Source organism: Salmo trutta, chromosome 17 (assembly GCF_901001165.1).
Source record: "Salmo trutta chromosome 17, fSalTru1.1, whole genome shotgun sequence".
NCBI classification, from domain to species: Eukaryota; Metazoa; Chordata; class Actinopteri; order Salmoniformes; family Salmonidae; genus Salmo; species Salmo trutta.
The window spans coordinates 32,682,825-32,700,576 of NC_042973.1; the positions used below are offsets into that span (position 1 = coordinate 32,682,825).

At 46.7% G+C, this 17,752-nt stretch overlaps 1 protein-coding gene across 1 annotated transcript; it reads right to left on the reverse strand.

Annotated features, from left to right (window-relative positions):
* Positions 1 to 1,787: 1,787 nt before the first annotated feature.
* Positions 1,788 to 14,757, reverse strand: LOC115151355 (zinc finger homeobox protein 3). The gene is made up of 6 exons (XM_029695269.1): positions 14,604 to 14,757; positions 13,894 to 14,459; positions 13,485 to 13,713; positions 10,376 to 10,626; positions 6,257 to 9,478; positions 1,788 to 6,154 (listed from the first exon to the last, which is right to left on the reverse strand). The coding sequence occupies exons 1-6, from the start codon at positions 14,710 to 14,712 to the stop codon at positions 5,912 to 5,914; spliced, it is 4,620 nt and encodes a 1,539-aa protein (XP_029551129.1). The 5' UTR covers positions 14,713 to 14,757; the 3' UTR covers positions 1,788 to 5,911.
* Positions 14,758 to 17,752: the final 2,995 nt, after the last annotated feature.

The window sequence follows — 17,752 nt, forward strand, 5'->3', positions numbered from 1 at the left end:
TGGTCCTATGGTGTTTATACTTACGTACTATTGTTTGTACAGATGAACGTGGTACCTTCAGGCGTTTGGAAATTGCTCCCAAGGATGAACCAGACTTGTGGAGGTCAAAAAAAAAAATTCAGAGGTCTTGGCTGATTTCTTTTGATTTTCCCATGATGTCAAGCAAAGAGGTACTGAGTTTGAAGGTAGGCCTTGAAATACAGCCACAGGTACACCTCCAATTGACTCAAATGATGTCAGTTAGCCTAACAGAAGCTTCTAAAGCATGACATAATTTTCTGGAATTTTCCAAGCTGATTAAAGGCACAGTTAACTTAGTGCATGTAAACTTCTGACTCACTGGAGTTGTGATACAATGAATTATAAGTGAAATAATCTGTCTGTAAACAATTGTTGGAAAAATGACTTGTGTCATGCACAAAGTAGATGTCCTAACCAGACTTTCCAAAACTATAGTTTGTTAACAAGAAATTTTGGAGTGGTTGAAAAACGAGTTTTAATGACTTCGACCTAAGTGTATGTAAACTTCCGACTTCAACTGTAGGTAGGTAGATAGATAGAATTACACATATGTGTGTGAACTACGCCTTTAAGATGCTCCTGTAAAGCAGACATTTCTGGCACTCTATATACAATATATAGCCTTCAGATGTTGTGGAGAGAATGTGGTTTTGTTTCAGAACATTCACATTGTTAATAGACTGTTACCAGGCTATCTCTCTCGCCTAGTGACCATTATAGAATCCTTAAGAAGATGGATAGAAAGCACATCTTCTAATAAACACCACTCTATACCTGTTGAAGTGCTGAGCAAACTCTCCCTCAATGACATTCACTGTGTGTGTGTGTGTATACTATTAATACTGTACACCATTAGGGAAATGGCTATTGCAGTATAGTATTCCATCAATCAGCTCACCATCAGGACAGTGACTGTACTGGGATCCCTAAAGATGAACAAAAACCTGATACCTTGATAATGTGAAACACACACACACACACACACACACACACACACACACACACACACACACACACACACACACACACACACACACACACACACACACACACATATATACAGATAAATCATGAAAAATAATCTCCTAGTGTGGGGTTGAGGCTGGAGTGGGGGTGTTATCAGTGAAAACAGAGCCCTGTGTCTTTAACTGGTGGCTGAGCCAAGGGACTCATGAATAAACATGAACTGGCTTTTCTCCTCTGCTCACACAGAACCAATTTAAATCTAAATGAGCCTACATACACAACAATACCAATGACATTATAACCCTTCTGGTCTCCCCCCCCCCCCACTCTCTCTCGCTGACCCCTCCCCCAGGATCACTGATACTCCAGTGCATGACATTACACCCTACTATCCCCCCTCCTTAAACCTCCTCCCTGTACCCTTCTCCCTGTACCCCCACAGCATCAAATATGCATACACAAGTAGGTAATAAACATTATATCCCCTACACACACATACACACCCCCCCCCCCCCACCATTAGCAGCAGTATAATTCATGTGAGGTCATTAATATTCATCAAATAATTTTTTCACAAAGGAAAGTCATCTGGCTGGATCTCACTGACGTACTTACACACAGTTTGTTTTGCTATCCTTGTGGGGACCAAACAAAATTGATTCCCATTCAAAATCCTATTTTTCCTAACCCCTAATTATAACCCTAATTCTAATCCTAAAATATACTTTTTCCTTGTGGGGATCGGCAAATAAAACACAAGCACGCACGCACGCACACACACACGAGACATAAGGCAAATATGTACACCAAACCAGACTTTATTTACCTCAGTGGCTATAGAGTGGGGAGGGGGAGAAAACATCTGTAGGAGAACTGGGGAGAACGAACAAACAACCACTGGAGCAAAAGACTGGGACAGGTGCACAACACGGGTATATTTTGGTTATCACTACGGCAACAGCCTCCAGGAACAATAAAAAACACAATATTTACATCTTACAGTTAAATGAGAAAATGAGGAAAACGAACAAAACAACAATATGTACATAACTGCCATGTAGTACAGAAAAAGATCATTGGTATTGTGGTTAGTTTTAGAGCTAAAACTGAGTTAGTTAGCATCCTTTGGAAGGTTAGCCTGGTTTCTGTGTCCAGTTTCCCTGCATTGTTACAATCTGTGTGGCTACATGACTATGTGGCTACTCAGCTACATGGCTGCATGGATACGTGTCTATGTCACTACATGGCTACATTGTTGCCTGGCCTAAAGCAGAGACAAACATGGCTAGCTACATGGCTAAACAAGCCAGTGACACAAGAGCAGAAACACTGGTAAACAGATCTGTGGAAGGTTTAGGGCTAGATACAATCCAACCTGCCATAGCATAGCTATGCAGGATCTTTAGTAAAGAAGTATCTTATCTTTGTAGAATCATATTATCTTCTTGGTAGCTTTGTTTAGAAACCACTGTCACATAGTAATTCATGAATGAGTAAATACTGGATCCCCAAGTATCTCTTTGATAACATCAGAATTAAAGGTCAGGTTATAAACTGCATCATGGATGTTATAACAGTTATTACAATATTACAAAATACGTTAGCAGCAAACTGGACGTCCTCAAAGACTGAGCTGAAACAATCTATCTGGTTGGTTACATTGAGGAGGAAAGAATTTCAACCGCTCTACTGCAATGGCTCTGAAGTAGTTCCCTACTGAGTACACTAGGAGCTGGCGTTTGGTTCCCTACTCAGTAGAGTACTTTTACTAAGTACACTAGGGGCTGGGGTTTGGTTCCCTACTGAGAACTCTTCTACCAAGTACACTAGGGACTGGGGTTTGGTTCCCTACTGAGAACTCTTCTACCAAGTACACTAGGGACTGGGGTTTGGTTCCCTACTGAGAACTCTTCTACCAAGTACACTAGGGACTGGGGTTTGGTTCCCTACTGAGAACTCTTCTACCAAGTACACTAGGGACTGGGGTTTGGTTCCCTACTGAGAACTCTTCTACCGAGTACACTAGGGACTGGGGTTTGGTTCCCTACTGAGAACTCTTCTACCAAGTACACTAGGGACTGGGGTTTGGTTCCCTACTGAGAACTTTTCTACTGAGTACACTAGGGGCTGGGGTTTGGTTCCCTACTGAGAACTCTTCTACTGAGTACACTAGGGGCTGGGGTTTGGTTCCCTACTGAGAACTCTTCTACCAAGTACACTAGGGACTGGGGTTTGGTTCCCTACTGAGAACTCTTCTACCGAGTACACTAGGGACTGGGGTTTGGTTCCCTACTGAGAACTCATCTACCCAGTGCACTAGGGCCTGGGGAGTTTGGCTTTGAGAAATGCTAATCCATCCTAGTACAGTAGTAGGTTTCATGGAGATTTCAGTATACAGTCACCAGCGGCCTGGTGAAGAGGCAGATACAGCAGTTCTCATACAGCAGTTCTCATACAGCAGTTCTCATACAGCAGTTCTTATACAGCAGTTCTCATACAGCAGTTCTCATACAGCAGTTCTCATACAGCAGTTCTCATACCTCATACAGCAGTTCTCATACAGCAGTTATCATACAGCAGTTCTCATATAGCAGTTCTCATACCTCATACAGCAGTTCTCATACAGCAGTTCTCATACAGCAGTTCTCATACAGCAGTTCTCATACAGCAGTTCTCATATAGCAGTTCTCATACCTCATACAGCAGTTCTCATACAGCAGTTCTTATACAGCAGTTCTCATACAGCAGTTCTCATACAGCAATTCTCATACAGCAGTTCTTATACAGCAGTTCTCATACAGCAGTTCTCATACAGCAGTTCTTATACCTCATACAGCAGTTCTCATACAGCAGTTCTCATACAGCAGTTCTTATACAGCAGTTCTTATACCTCATACAGCAGTACTCATACAGCAGTTCTCATACATTAGTTCTTATACAGCAGTTCTCATACAGCAGTTCTTATACCTCATACAGCAGTTCTCATACAACAATTCTCATACAGCAGTTCTCATACAGCAGTTCTCATACAGCAGTTCTCATGCAGCAGATCTCATACAGCAGATCTCATACAGCAGTTCTTATACAGTCACTCTTCTTCCCATCATTCAATGATACATTATCAAGCTAACTTTTCAAGTTGTTTTTGTGGGCTTTATGCACCACTGGTTACAGTGTTATTATGTCTTTGGGTTGTGTTTTAAAGCATTATTTATTAGCATAGTTATTACTGTTATTATTATCATAACTACGACAGTAATATTAATACAGAGAGAATAAGAAGACGTCATACACAGAGAGAGAGATGGTTAGAGTGCGTGGTAACATCTTACCTAAACTCCACATCATAACGCCTACATTATGTTCTCATAAACCACAAAATAACACTTATCAAAGCATAACAACAACCGTCAATCCATAATATTCATATTCATTAACATTTACTAAACAATGTTGTGTAGTGTTTGGTTGGAGTTGTTGTGACATATATTGGTTGGACATGATCAAAATAGCTTCTTATATGACGTCTCTCTTAAAGGACAAAGTGGACTTAGCTCAGTGCTATTTGGCCTATTATCCACATAAGGAACATTTACATGTGCATTAGAGTCATCATTGGCTTGAGAAGGTTGAGGTCTGCTTCGGCACCACATAGACCAGTCAGTCTTTTGGTACACACCTAGTACTACCCGGTCTCAGATCTACTCTTCTGTACTGCAGTTCAGGAAATGAAAACCACCATGTTGACAACACAATCCAAGGACATGTAAGGTTTTGGTTACAAGCTTTGGAATCCAAGCCAGTCTTTGCAGAAGTTCTATGTGAAGAATATTCTTTATTTTTGTTTTCCGTAGAGGCTTTTGTTTCTTTCAGTTCTTTTACTTTGAATGAACGTTCTATACACCAAACATCTTAGACTATCTTGAAAGAATCTGTTCGTACTTGCAACAGAACTACAACACTAGTAAAGTCTTTAAACAGAAGTGGGAAGGTTACATACCATTTCCTGATTCTCCAGATGATATGGCCTCGACAGGGACATCTGTTGGCATGGAGGGGTTAACTCCTGAGGTATCGGACAGGAGAGGAGAGAGGGAGGAACATAGGAGTGGTGTCTTAAAGCTCTAGGAAGTCTGCCTTGTGATGTTTTGGGGCTGAGGGGGTGAGGTACACTGGTAAAATGCTCTTTGGCTTCTTGGGCATGTGGTTGGTTCATGGCTGTGTGTGTGGTTGGTTCATGGCTGTGTGTGTGGTTGGTTCATTGTTGTGACTGACATGCACTTGGTTTATGGCTGTGTTCTCTCCCCTGTCCTCTGCAGTCTTTCTCTCTATCCTGTGGTTGGGTCGACTCTAAGGCTCCTGGCCCTCTTCTCGTTGGCCCGGTTATTCTGAAACCACACCTGCACTACCCTGCATGCCAGGCCCAGCTGCCACCCCAGGCCCTCACACCGCAGGGGGCTGGGTTGCTCCCTGTAGCAGACGGAGTTGGGCAACCTGCTGGTGGGTCATCTGGGTACGCTGCCTCTGCTGCTGTCTTGGTACATGCCTATCCACACTCAGACAGACTTGGACTGGTGTTCTGGTCACAGTCTTGAACGTTGAAGCTCGCCATTCCATAATTGTATCCCAGAGACAACAGATTGCTACGGTTACCCTCATGAGCCTGGTCAGACGAAAGGAATATTTTTACTGACAGATGCTCTTCCTCTTCTTTCTCCTCCTCTTCAATTTTGGGTTTGTTCAGGTCAAAGGACAAATCGGTTTTCCCAGAAATGTATTTTCTCTCAGTGGGGGCGCCCCCTGGGCTTGGGGAGGGATGAAATGGGCTTGGGGAGGGATGGAGGGAGGGAGAGAGAGGAGGATGGTGGGAGAGAGAGGGAAAAGGCTGGATGGAGAGAGAGGGACCCTCCCTGTCTCTGTAGGATCAATGGTTGTGAGAGAAGCTGGAGTCATCTGCAGGACCCATCTGATGAAATGAGCCATAGGCAGCTCTGTCAGTCTGTGAACAGTGGTGGGCCCTGACATGGGCGTCCAGGGTGTTCTGAGCCTTGAAGAGAGCCCTGCAGAACGGACAGCGCCTGTGGTTCTCACCCAGACACAGACCTCCTCTCCCCAGGGTCTGGAGCTGGCCCTTCCTCTGACGAGCTCTGGTGTTCTGGAACCAAACCTGAGGAAGGACAGACAAACACAGCAGTATTACATGTTATTACACAAAACATGATGACCATTACATAATTATAGAAATGTTACTATGAGAATGATAGAGTACCTGCACTACACGTTTCTTCAGGCCTGTGTCCCTGGTGATGCCCTCCAGTACAGAGCGGGTTGGGTTGGAGTTCAGACTGTAGCGCTGGTACAGAACCTCTAGCTGCTCCGCACTGATGGTGGTCCTCTGGCGCCTATCCCTCCTCTGCTCATCACCCTCTCTCTCTCCCTCTTCCTCTCTCTCACCGTCCATCACATCCCTCATAGGTGTCCCTTCCTCCAGCCTACGCTTCAGAAAGGGCATGGCTGGGCTAGGAGCACAGTGTGTGTTAGTGTATGGGGGTAGAGATGGGCTAGGAGCACAGTCTGTGTTAGTGTATGAGGTTAGAGATGGGCTAGGAGCACAGTCTGTGTTAGTGTATGAGGTTAGAGATGGGCTAGGAGCACAGTGTGTGTTAGTGTATGAGGGTAGAGATGGTTTGTGGGTGGCGTGAGCGTTGGTGAATAGGGATAGGGGTGGTTGGTGGCCAGATGATAACAGGGACTGGTACTGAAGCATAGACTGGAGTGCTATGGGCTGCATTAGACCAAGGGGGAGGAGAGAGAGGTCTATGTGGAAGGGAAGAGTGGGGAGGCTTGGTAAAGGAAGAGGGGGCAAGGAGAGTTGGGATAAGGGGAAATGCATGGAGAGATTAGACTGGGGTATGATAGTTGGAGAGGGTGCAGGGGTGGTTGTCGATGTCATAGTGTCCTGCTGTTGCTCTGGAAGTGGTTGTGTTTGGAAAGAGGGTGGAGGAGGAGAGGGTGTTGGTGAGGCTTGGGCTGGGCAGGAGGAATTAACTGGGGCTTGGTCTGTGTACAGGGTTACAGGTACAGATGCTGGTGTGGTGGGTACAGCTTGGTCTGGACCTATGGCTGAGGCTTGGGAGAGGGATAGGGCTTGGTCAAGGATTGAATCTGAGACTGGTGCTGAGGGTAAGGGTGCAAGTACAGGTGCTGTGGCTGGGGTTAGACGTGCAACAACAGTATTATCATTGTCCCCCACTGGGAAGGGTGTGAGGGGGTAGAGGCAGTCATACTGCAGCCTGTACTGTCTGGAGAACGTCTCCAACACTACCGGAGTGATCATTTGCTGGTGAACAAACTCCAGATGGCTCTTCAGGATCAGAGAGTCAGAGAACCGCTTCCCACATTCTCCACACTGCTTCTCCTCCTCCAGGCATCCACCCGTCTCTCTGTTCTGTTGTCTTTGTCTGCTCTGATTGGATTGCAGGGCCAGCTCCCAGCCATATCTCTCCAGCAGAACTCTGAGGGCCTTCTCTGCTCCATCCCTCTTCTCGCTCTCCTGCATCTCTCCATCTCCCTCAGGAGAGGAGGATGGGTTTGACTCGTTCTCCGTCTGGTGAAGGGAGGAGTCACTGTCAGCTGTCTCAGCCTGGGTATCACATTTCGGGGGCTGGGCTGGAGACTGGATGCTAGTTGTCACCAGCTTTGGAGAGGGATGTTTAAGCCCATTTGTCTGAGAGGAGAAGGCAGAGATGGTCTGGAGAGAGAGGGCTGAGGTGATCTGACTAATGTTCATGTTAGGGTTGAGCTGCAGTCCTCCAGGGAGGTAGAAGGACTGGAGCATCTGCTGCTGTAGAGAGAACAGGCTGTCTGGGGAGAACTGGAGGGGAGAGAGGAGGTTCCTCTGTTGGAGACTCTCTGCTGCTGAAGGGAAGAACTGCTTTAAGAGGTTCTGCTGCAGTAAGGGGAGGTGCGGGAGCAGTGTTGGACTAAAGAGCTGGGGCTGGAGGAGGGCTGTGTGTTCCTGTATATGGGCCTGGGCTAACTTATGTTGCTGTTGTAGCATCTGGGCCTGGGCTAACTGCTGTTGGAGTAACGTTAGGTCCTGCTGTCCTCCAGATGCTGTCAGGTCCTCTACTCTCCGCCTCTTAGCCTGGTGGCCCTCAGCCTTCCCAGAGACACCCACACTCAGCTGGGCTTCACTGAGGGAGGAACAGGGACTTGGGGAGGAAGGGGCTGATCTGGTGGCTGTTGGGGGGGTTCCCCTGGTAGATACCTCTCCTCCCCCTGGTGAACGGCTGGAGGCAGTGGTCTGCACCAAGGCTGGAACTAGGGTTTGGCGGGTGTGGGGGTTCAGTGATAGCTGGGTCCGAGCTCCACGGGCTCGTGTTTGGTGCAGTACAGAGCGGAGGTGGATGTCCAGGGTGGAACTCTGGCTGTAAGCCACCCGACACGTTCTGCAGCGGTAGGAACTTGGGTCCGGGGCCGGGCTGCAGCGGGTGTCAGGGGGACTGGGGCTGGAGTCCTGCAGGACCCGTCTGGCTCTGGCTCGGTGGGACAGAGAGTTATAGTGGACCGGCAGGATGGTTCTCTGAGTGAAGGACTCACAGCAGACGGAACACTTGTAGGGCCGAGCCGGGTCCAGGAACCGCTCCAGAATGGGGTTGGGTTCTGACCCTGCCTCCTTCTCATCCTGCTGCCTTGAACCCTGGTCACTGTCACCAACCCTTGAACTGGGCCTCTCCTCCTCCTCATCTGGGTCACCATTTTCATCCTCCTCTCCTTCATCTCCCTTTCCCTGCTCTCCTTCCCCCTCCTCATCATCTTCCTCCTTCTTATCTGTCTCTTCTTCACTCATACTCTCCCCCTCCTCTTCCTCCCCCTCCAGGCTGATTGGTTGTTGGATGTGTGCTCCACTCTGGTCAGGATGTGTACCCTGTAGGTGGAGGTCCTGTAGGTGTGTGTTGAGCTGGTGTCTCTGGAGGGCCTCTTGGCTGCGGCAGCGTCTGGGGCAGAGGTGGCACTCTGTCGCTGCCCTCATGGCGTGGTACTGCCAGTGCAGCTGCAGCTTCTTCTGCCTTCGGACCGCTAGACTGCACCTGCCGCTGCGAAACCTGTAACCATGACAATCAGAGGGGGAAGGGGCATCACTGGGAGGAGACGGGGGTAAGTTGGATGAAGGGAGGTTGCTGGGGGAGAGAGAGGAAAGATTGGGTGGGGAAGGGGGAGAGCTGGGGGACTCAAGGAGGTGAGAGGTGTTGTCCTCTGCTGGGTGCTGGTCCTCACAGGGAGGAGTCAGAAGAGCAGGGACATCTTTGGCTGTGATTACTTTTTCTTTTTTTGTATGGTATTCGTTTGTTTGAGACTCGTTTGTGAGGGATTCCTTCGTGTAAGAGCTGTTTGTGTTGCAATCGTTTGTTTGAGATTCCTTTAAATTTGAGTGGGACTCCATCTGTAGTGTCTCTTTCTGCAGAATCTCTGGCAGCTCCACTGCCACCTGGAAAAGAAACCAACAACAAAGGTTTAAAACGTCAGTCTGAATCTATCCAGATGACTGATTGCCTTTATAGTCAATCAAAACAGTGTCTTTCCTGTTTGATAGTGCAGATGGAATAATAATAGTGATGCTCCTTTATTGTCTACATCACCTCATTCTCCCATTACACACTAATAATAGTGTTTTTAAATCAACCACACACACACACACACACACACACACACACACACACACACACACACACACACACACACACACACACACACACACACACACACACACACACACTTGCATGGCAGAGACAGAAGAGACGCATACACATAATATGTATATGCCCCAGTGAGAGAGTGAAGGTCAGGCTTAATCTAAACAGAGACATTGGAAAGCACGGAACATAATGACCATCAAAACCCAAGTCTGAATTAATGAACCTATGCTATTATCATAGAGAAAGAGGGGGAGGGAAATGGGGGGTGGGGTGCAGAGAGAAAATGGCGGGCTGGGGAGGGGGAGGGGAGACAGAACAGGGGGTGGAGAGATGGGAATAGAGAAAGAACAAGGGGGCGCAGAAAGAAAGATGGAGAGGTAGAGAGTGGAAAGAGAGGGATAGAGAAAGTGAGAGAAGATGGAGAGATAAGAAAAGGGAGTAAAGAAAAAGGGAGTAGAGAGAAGGTGAGAGAGATGAGAGGAGAGGGGTGAGAGAGGGATGAAGGGGAAATAGGAAGAGGGAGACAAAGAGCACTGATCATGCTGGGCAAAGTAATGGAGGTTGGTGATGTGGAGAAAAATGAGCACTCTTTGTTTGCTGGAGACACTAAAAGCGAGCTCCTTCAGCTTGACTGCCCTTCTGCTAATAAAAGGTAGCTAGAACACACACACAGAAACACACACACTTACCACACTCATGAGCTTGTCCACACAGTCCTGGACCACACTGTGTGTGAGTATGAGGTGGTGTCTCAAGTGTGTGTATAGTAGTGTGTCCTGGCACAGTGGGCACTTGGCAGTAGCCTGTTGGTGAGTAGTGCGCTGGTCTGTTCTGGGGCGTTTGGGAGAGAGGGGGCTCTGTGTCTCCTCCAGCCCAGAGAACGATCGCTTGCCTGGAGAAAGGGAATCTCTCCTCTCCCCCTCCTCCTCAATGCTTCCACCTAGAAAGGTAACACATACAGTACCAGTCAAAAGTTTGGACACACCTACTCATTCAAGGGTTTTTCTTTATTTTTACTATTCTCTACATTGTAGAATAATAGTGAAGACATCAAAACTATGAAATAACACATATGGAATCATGTAGTAACCAAAAAAAGTGTTAAACAAATCAAAATATATTTTAGATTCTTCAAAGTAGCCACCCTTTGCCTTAATGACAGATTTGCACACTCTTGGAATTCTCTCAACCAGCTTCACGAAGAGTGCTTTTCCAACTGTCTTGAACAACTTCCCACATATGCTGAGCACTTGTTGGCTGCTTTTCCTTCACTCTGCGGTCATCTGATGAGGCACTCCATCTCAATTGGGTTGAGGTCGGGTGATTGTGGAGGGCAGGTCATCTGATGAGGCACTTCATCTCACTCCTTGGTCAAATAGCCCTTACACAGCCTGGAAGTGTGGTTTGGGTCATTGTCCTGTTGAAAAACAAATGATAGTCCCACTAAGCACAAACCAGATGGATTGGCGTATTGCTGCAGAATTCTAGGGTAGCCATGCTGGTTAAGTGTTCCTTGAATTCTAAATAAATCACAGATAGTGTCACCAGCAAAGCACCCAACCCCATCACAACTCCTCCATGCTTCCCGGTGGGAACCACACATGCGGAGATCATCCATTCACCTACTCTGCGTCTCACAAAGACACGGCAGTTGGAACCCAAAATCGCAAATTTGGATTCATCAGACCCAAGGACAGATTTCCACCTGTCTAATGTCTATTGCTTGTGTTTCTTGGATCAAAGAAAGTCTCTTCTTCTTATTGGTGTCCTTTAGTAGTGGTTTCTTTGCAGCAATTCGACCATGATGGCCTGATTCAGGCATTCTCCTCTGAACAGTTGATGTTGAGATGTGTCTATTACTTGAACTGCAATCTAAGGTGCAGTTAACTCATCCTCTGCAGCAGAGGTAACTCTGGGTCTTCCTTACCTGTGGCGGTCCTCATGAGAGCCAGTTTCATCATAGGGCTTGATGGTTTTTTTTACTTTACTTGAAGAAAAGTTCAAAGTTCTTCAAATTTTCCGGATTGACTGACATTCATGTCTTAAAGTATTGATGGACTGTAGTTTCTCTTTGCTTATTTGAGCTGTTCTTGCCATAATATGGACTTGGTCTTTTACCAAATAGGGCTATCTTCTGTATACCCCCCCTACTGTGTCACAACACAACTGATTGGCTCAAACGCATTAAGAAGGAAATAAATTCCACAAATTAACAAGGCACTCCTGTTAAATGAAATGCATTCCAGGTGACATCCTCATGAAGCTGGTTGAGAGAATGCCAAGAGTGTGCAAAGCTGTCATCAAGGCAAAGGATGGCTACTTCGAAGAATCTCAAATATAAAATATATTTAGATTTATTTAATACTTATTTTGTTACTAGATGATTCCATATGTGTTATTTCATCATTTTGAGGTCTTCACTATGTAGAAAATAGTAAAAATAAAGTGTGTCCACACTGGTACTGTATGTTAATACACAGCAACACACACAGCAACACACACACATACTGTATACTAATTCATCCAGTATACATTTTCTATTAGGAAACCCTCTGGGGTTCAGACCAGTTCATTCAGACCGAATATTGGTATTGACTGTTGACTGTTTAATACAGAGTCGTAGACTGAGTTAGACCAGATTTAAATCCTGACAGTTAGACCAGATTTAATCCTGACAGTTAGACCAGATTTAATCCTGACAGTTAGACCAGACTTAATCCTGACAGTTAGACCAGACTTAATCCTGACAGTTAGACCAGATTTAATCCTGACAGTTTGACTAGAGGAAAGCAGTCATTAGAGTCATCAGAAAGGTACTCTCCCTCTATCTCTCTGTGTAGCTCTCTCCATCTATCTCTGTCTTCCGCACCTGCTCTCTCCATCTATCTCTCTGTCTATCTCTCTCTCTACTGCACCTGCTCTCTCTACCTCTGAATGCTTGGCTATGAAAAGAAACTGACATTTACTCCTGAGGTGCTGACCTGTTGCACACTCTATAACCACTGTGATTATTATTTGACCCCGCTGATCATCTATGAACGTTTGAACATCTTGAAGAACAATCTGGCCTTAATGGCCATGTACTCTTATAATCTCCACAGGGCACAGCCAGAAGAGGAGTGGCCACCCCTCAGAGCCTGGTTCCTCTCTAGGTTTCTTCCTAAGTTCCTTTCTCTCTAGGGAGTTTTTCCTAGCCACAGTGCGTCAACATCTGCATTTCTTGCTCACTGGGGTTTTAGGCTGGGTTTCTGTATAAGCACTTTGTGACATCTGCTGATGTAAAAAGGGCTTTATAAATGTATTTGATTGATACACTGAGGGAAGATTTCCCAGGTCCTGATTAAGCCTAGTGCTGCTAGACTAAAAATCATGCCGGAGGATCTCTATTGACAGTGCTTTTTAATCCAGGATTAGGCTCTGAGTCTGGGTAACTGACCCTGAAATCTCTATTCTAGAACATTAAAGTTCATTAGCAGTGTCTCAGTGGCGATGTCTCAAGTTAGTGTTGTCGGGGGCAATATGGGATGTAACGAGCTTGTCTCGACAAATCAATTAACCCAATAGATCCCTGGCCATAATCAATCATTCCTTCTCTCTCTCTTCACCCTGCATTATAGGCCTACAGATAATTTTCTCCATTCTATTTGTCAACTTGTTCTGGACTGGAGTACAAATATGGTTGAAACTCCCTATTGCCAATGCCTTCACTAATCATAAACTTTTCAATTCATCAGGGGGACTGAACAAGTGCACACTTCAGATAGGAGGGATTTGGAAAAGACCAGCTATGTCTCTTACCTGTCTCAGGACTGGGACACTTCCTATTGGTGAAAGTAGCCGCTAGCCCCTCCCCTTCCTCCAGGCTCCTCCCTCTCACTAACTGCAAGTAGTCACGCTCCCTTTTCTGATGACCAGGGGAGTGGGTATGTCTCAATATGTGGAGTTTAGAGCAGGAGGAGTAGTTACACAGGACACAGTGGAACAACCAGGACCCTCCATCTACTGCACTGTCATACTGCTGTAAGAACTAGAGAGAGAGGAACACAGGGTGATAGGTTGGGGTTAGACTGTGATAGAGAGAAAGATGCACTAAATAAATCTGGTCCCTGTGCTTTATTTGCTGTCTATATGCCAGATATTTATAAAATAATCTTATAGTCCAAGTACAGCAATGACATGCCTCCAAATCATGTGTGTGTGTACTGACCCTGTAGACTTTGAGGCTGGCCTGGTGTTGGCCGTTGATGCTGTGTATTTTCAGTTTCTCCAAGCTGGTGGTCTGGAAGTCACACAAGTTACACTTCAGCTGGACTGGGTTGCCTGTAGCAACCAACTTCCCAAATTCCTCCCTGTCCCCGGCCTGCCCGTTCTCCCAGAGGTGGGAAGCCAGCTGATACTGGGCCCTGTGTCTGTCTGTCTGGCAGTGCAGGGTGAAGTTAGCCCTGAGGGGGGTGCTGTAGCCACACAGCCTGCAGTAGCAGCCTCCAGCCACCAGAGAGCGCCACTCAGACTGGGGGAGGGAGCAGGGGGCGCTCAGGTGAGACCTAAGAGACTCCAGACTGTCAGAGGAGAAACTGGAACACACCAGGCACTGGAACACACCACAGGAAAGAGGATAAGAGGGGGAGTGAGACAGTGGAGGAGGGTGAGAGGGGGATGGAGAAGGGGATGGTGAGGAGGAGGGAGGAGGAGAGGGGGAGGGGGTCAGGGTTGAATCCGGGGCGACTGGCTCCTCTGCTGATAGTTGATGCATATCCAAAGACTGTTCCCCACCTAGAACACACAGCACACAAACAGGCCGTGAGAAAACATACTGTACATATAAGCATGGATATAATCAAGTATCAACCTAACTTGATGTGCCAGCGAACAGAGCCCAACAGAACAGTTATTGAGTATGTGTGTGTGGTCTCTCACCTATGCTGTGTAGCAGTGTGAGTTGAAGAGGCAGACTTGTGCAGTGGGCCAGGTAGTAGCTTCTCTGTAACACGTTGTGTGTTTGTTTCAAGCGCAGCACGTTATGCATGTGTTTCTCGCTGGTGGTGTGTATGCGCAGATTCCGAGCAATGCTGGTCTCATAATCACACACCGCCACCTCTTACCTTGGGAAGGGGGCCGGCTGGGGTAGGGTGTTGTGTGTGCAGGGGGCTGTGTGACTGTGGGGTGTGTGTGTCCGTAGCCCCCATTGTGTGCGGCGTGTGTGTGTGTGCCGTGCGCAGGGTGTGTGTGTCCTGCTGCCTGTACGTTGCTGAGGTGTTTGTCTGACTGCATGTGTATGCTGAGGTTTCCTTTAGAGGAGGTCGTGTAACCACACACACCACAGCGGTAGGGCTTGTACTCACAGACATAACTCTCTCCCCGGGACAGACGAGGGTGGGCCTTCCCCGTGCTACAGTACACACACACACCCCTTGACCCTCCACACACACACACTTCTCCCCCGAGCCCCCACACACACACACAAGCCCCCAGACGCAGGGTGTTTTTCTCTGAGGTGGGCATGCAGTGTCTGCTGGGACTTGTAGTGCCAGTTACACTTGGGGCATTTGAGCATCTTGCAGGAGTTCCAGGAGCGCATGAAGGCCATGTGACTGTCCAGTGAGCCAGGAGAGGACAGAGAGGGGTAGAGGTATTTAGAAACGGTCTTTAAGTTCTCATCTCCCTCTCTATCCTTATCTCCTTCTATCGCTCCATCTCCCTCTCTTTTTCCATCCGTCTCTTTCGGGTTGTTGTTTGGTTTTGGAACTTTGGCGGTGTCTCCATTGGCAATAAGGGAAGTGTGAGTTGTGTCTGCCCTCCTATCATCCGTAACAGGTGTGCTGGTGGACTCAGGCAGGGCTGACTTCTGGGGTTTTATAAAGCTCAGAGGAAAACTAGGACTACTACCCTGCACTCCTCCTGTATCTCTCATCTCTGTCTCGCTCTGAGAGGACGGAGACGAGGAAAAAAAGGTAGAGCATTTTGGAGAAGAGGAAGGAGTGATGAGGGTGTTATTGTTCAGTGTACCACTGGCCATAACAATGCAGGAGGCAGAGCTGTGCTGGCTCCGTCGAGGTAATAGACTACATTTGGATTTGGTTTGGCTGTGGTTTGAGATGGCCTCTTCCCTCTTCTCCTCTTCCCTCTGTTTCTCCTCCTTTCCTCCTCTGTCTTTGCTACTAAAGGCTGGTGCAAGGTTCTCTCTCCCCACCGTTTCCTCTCTGTCATCCACCAGTAACACTCTTTCTTTCTCCTTCTTCTCCTTTAGCTTCTCTTCCTCTTCCTCCAGTCTGCCTCCATGTGAGTGTCCAACCCTCTCCCCTCCCTCCCCTCCTGGGGTCTCCTCTCTGCCTGCGGTCCCCTCTGCACCGCCCTGCTCTGTCTCTGTCTGGATCAGGGTGGGGGGCTCTTTGGCAGGGGCCAGGGCTAAGGTTCGAGAGGACAACGCCTCACAGGAAATCACTTCCAGGGTCAGGAGAGGATGGGATACCAGCTTGGGGCTCTTTTCAGGTTCTCTCTCCCGTCCTCCCTCTCTTCCTCCATCCCTTCCTCTCCCTCCCTCACCGCTGTTCATAATGGTGCTTACAAAAGCCACGCATTACTACCCCACCTGAGAGGCCGATAGTTTTTTTTTTGAATTCAGAAAAATACTGTGAATAAATTAAGAAATGCATATACACTACCAAGAACTTTGTTACTGCAACACAATAACCAACAGACTTGTAGGCATTGGCAAAACTCTACTAATTTATAGCTGCTCCCCTGGCCCTAAAGGTTTTCATTTACACACAGATCAATAACCTGGGGCTATGTCCAAAAAGTGTCCCCCAAAAAACACTAAAAACCGTGGAACTACTGTATCTCTCTGACAGTAGCCTGCAACTGCTACTGGTAACCAACATACACCGGCTGACATATAATATTTAACTGGAATGGTGACTATGGCGATGTTTATATTCCTGTAGCCTACTCAAGAGCGAACAAGTACAAACAGCCCGCACCAGTTTACAAAGGCACAACGCTCTTCTTTCCAGTCAACAACCACAGCCAAACAAAGGTGACACTCAAAACTCGCACTGACGAAACGAACACATTTGCGATAAGATAAACAATCCGCTGGTCTGTAGAATAATTATGTCTAGGTTAGCCTATAATAAAGTAATACGAATGTCGATATAACAGTCACCAGTAGCCTTCAACAACGAACCCATGCAGCTATCATTACCTGGGTTACATGGGCTGTCAAGGATTTCGCCGACAGTTAGAAAAAAACGCAGACTCACATCTGTGCAGCGGTGTCGTCTGTGGACTCCTTGGAGCTGTAGTAATCCAGTCACATAGAGGGTCTACTGAACATCCACATATTACCTTTGGACCAGAGAGAGCAGCATAACAGTCTGTGTTCCTAAAATCTTCTTCTTAAAGCTATATCTACTGTAAACATTGGGACGGAGGGGGAGAGGTACAGTTAGGTCTGATCATATAGGAGAGAAAAACACTTAGCTATTTATTATTCCTGCTAGTTGGTTTCCATCAGATGGCTAAAACACCCCACTGCGCATGTGCGTAATTGCGCAGACAGTATCAATGGGATGCGGCGGAGGAGAGGGAGGGGAACGAGTGGGAGAGGTAGACTACGGAGGAGAGGATGAAGGATGGAGGGAGAAAATAGTGAAGTAATGGAATTATCATTCTAATGCTGATATTGTATGTTATAGAAAATAAGAAATAGATGGAATAATTGATCAATTTTGACACAAAAGTGCTTAAGTGAAATGTAGATTTATAGGCCAAATATAGTTGAGTTGCGGATATACGGTTTAACTAACCCATAAACCTTGTATCATCTGTACCATCAGATGCATGCTTGAAATAGAACACCAGGGTTAGGGAGTAATCAATGCATATATGTAATGGATTACAAAAAACGGTAACTGTAATCCGTTACGTTACCTGCAAAAAAATATTGTAATCAGATTACAGATACTTTTGAAAAAATAGAGGATTACTTAAATTCAGAAAGGACGACACTTCTCTGTTTTCTCAATGACATTCAAATCAGCACTGAAAAAAGGCGCAGATTTAAA